Source organism: Penaeus monodon, chromosome 39 (assembly GCF_015228065.2).
Source record: "Penaeus monodon isolate SGIC_2016 chromosome 39, NSTDA_Pmon_1, whole genome shotgun sequence".
In the NCBI taxonomy this organism is placed as follows: domain Eukaryota; kingdom Metazoa; phylum Arthropoda; class Malacostraca; order Decapoda; family Penaeidae; genus Penaeus; species Penaeus monodon.
Window position 1 is genome coordinate 7,591,683 of NC_051424.1, and position 2,379 is coordinate 7,594,061.

At 37.5% G+C, this 2,379-nt stretch overlaps 1 protein-coding gene across 1 annotated transcript in view; it reads left to right on the plus strand.

Annotated features, from left to right (window-relative positions):
- Positions 1–1,570, plus strand: part of LOC119597717 (actin, muscle-like) — a 1,590-nt gene extending 20 nt beyond the window's left edge. Inside the window, exons 1-2 of the mRNA XM_037947328.1 lie at positions 1–15; positions 278–1,570. The exon at positions 1–15 is cut by the window's left edge and continues 20 nt beyond it. Of these exons, the coding sequence (XP_037803256.1) occupies positions 294–1,424 (1,131 nt within the window). The 5' untranslated portion in view covers positions 1–15; positions 278–293 and the 3' untranslated portion in view covers positions 1,425–1,570. The remainder of the gene's footprint in view (positions 16–277) is intronic.
- The last annotated feature ends 809 nt before the right edge of the window (positions 1,571–2,379 follow it).

The window sequence follows — 2,379 nt, forward strand, 5'->3', positions numbered from 1 at the left end:
GCACCTTCATCCCAGGTCAGTACGATGCAAGTTTTCCGTGGTGTTTTGTTTTGTCTGACTGATGACTGTAAATGTTTTGGTATTTCTTTTTTCCGACGTGTAAACTGATTCATTAGATTCGTTCCTTAAAATGTTTTAGTAATTATTTTGATGCGCAACAATTTGATGCACACGTTTAGATATATTATCTTGTGATTCCTTTTGTTGTGCCGAAGTTCTGTAAACTACCTGTTAGTGTGAGTAGTGTTTAAAGCTGTGCGTGTGGTCTATTTTCCAGATAGAAAGAAAACATCATGTGTGACGACGATACCTGTGCCCTTGTTGTGGACAATGGCTCAGGCATGTGCAAAGCTGGCTTCGCCGGAGACGACGCCCCTCGTGCCGTCTTCCCCTCCATCGTCGGCCGCCCCCGTCATCAGGGTGTGATGGTCGGTATGGGTCAGAAGGACGCCTACGTCGGCGATGAGGCCCAGTGTAAAAGAGGTATCCTCACTCTCAAGTACCCCATCGAGCACGGTATCATCACCAACTGGGACGACATGGAGAAGATCTGGCATCACACTTTCTACAACGAACTCCGTGTTGCTCCTGAGGAATCTCCCGTCCTCCTCACTGAGGCTCCCCTTAACCCCAAGGCCAACCGTGAGAAGATGACCCAGATCATGTTCGAGACCTTCAGCTGCCCCGCCATGTACGTGGCCATCCAGGCCGTGTTGTCCCTCTACGCCTCTGGTCGTACCACAGGTATTGTTCTTGATTCTGGTGATGGCGTGACCCACACTGTCCCTATCTACGAAGGTTATGCTCTTCCTCACGCCATCATGCGTCTCGATTTGGCTGGTCGTGACCTTTCGGACTACCTAATGAAGATTCTGACGGAACGTGGCTATTCCTTCACCACCACAGCTGAACGTGAAATCGTTCGTGACATCAAGGAGAAGCTTTGCTACGTCGCCCTTGACTTTGAAAGTGAGATGAGTGTTGCAGCTGCATCGTCTTCTCTTGAGAAATCGTACGAACTTCCCGATGGTCAGGTCATCACCATCGGCAACGAACGTTTCCGTGCACCCGAGGCTCTGTTCCAGCCTTCCTTCCTGGGTATGGAATCCTCTGGCATCCATGAAACTGTCTACACATCCATCATGAAGTGCGACGTCGACATCAGGAAGGACCTGTACGCCAACACCGTCATGTCTGGAGGCACCACCATGTACCCTGGTATCTCTGACCGCATGCAGAAGGAAATCACAACTCTGGCTCCTTCCACCATCAAGATCAAGATCATTGCTCCTCCCGAGCGCAAATACTCCGTGTGGATCGGCGGCTCCATCCTTTCCTCCCTATCCACTTTCCAAGCCATGTGGATTTCCAAAGAGGAATACGATGAATCTGGTCCCGGCATCGTGCACAGAAAATGCTTCTAGACAACTTTTGTGTAGATAGTTATTGATCTCATATTCATAGTCATGTCTTGCGGTGCAAATCTTATATTTTTATGGCTTGTGATTTTTAAGACTTTATAATATATTTATATAAATTTGAATAATTTACAATAAAAATTATAAATAAATATTTGTTTATTGCTTTCTTGAACAATATGCCAGGATAACAATAGTGATAGTAGTAATAATAATTATGACAATAACAATGATGATAACAATGACGATAATGATAATGATAATGATGCTAATAGTAGTACTCATCATAATAATAACATTAATAATAATTGTGATAACAATGATAATGATGATAATAATAACAATAACGATAATGATAGTGTTGATAACAGCAGTAATAATAAATTTGATAATAAAGATGATATTGCTAATAATGCTAATAATAACCATGATAATGATGATGATAATGGTAACATCAATAATGATAATGATAGTAATAGTGATGATGATAATAATAGTGATGATGGTAATAATGATAATGAAAATGATGATAATAATAACGATAATAGTGATAATAATGATAATAATGATACTACTCCTAGTACTACTACAACTACCACTACCAACTACAATGGTAATAATAATGGTAATAATAATGATAATAACAATAATAATAATAATAATAACAATAATAATAATAGTAATAATAATAATAATAATAATAATAATAATAACAATAAACATAATATCGACAATAATGATAGTAAAAACAACAATGGTAATAATAATGATGATGATGATGATAATGATGATAAAATGATAAAGATGATAATAATGATAATAGTAATGATGATGATGATAATGGTGATAATAATAATAATAATAATGATAATAATAATAATAATAATAATAATAATAATAATAATAATAATAATAATAATAATAATAATAATAATAATAATAATAATAATAATAAAATAAT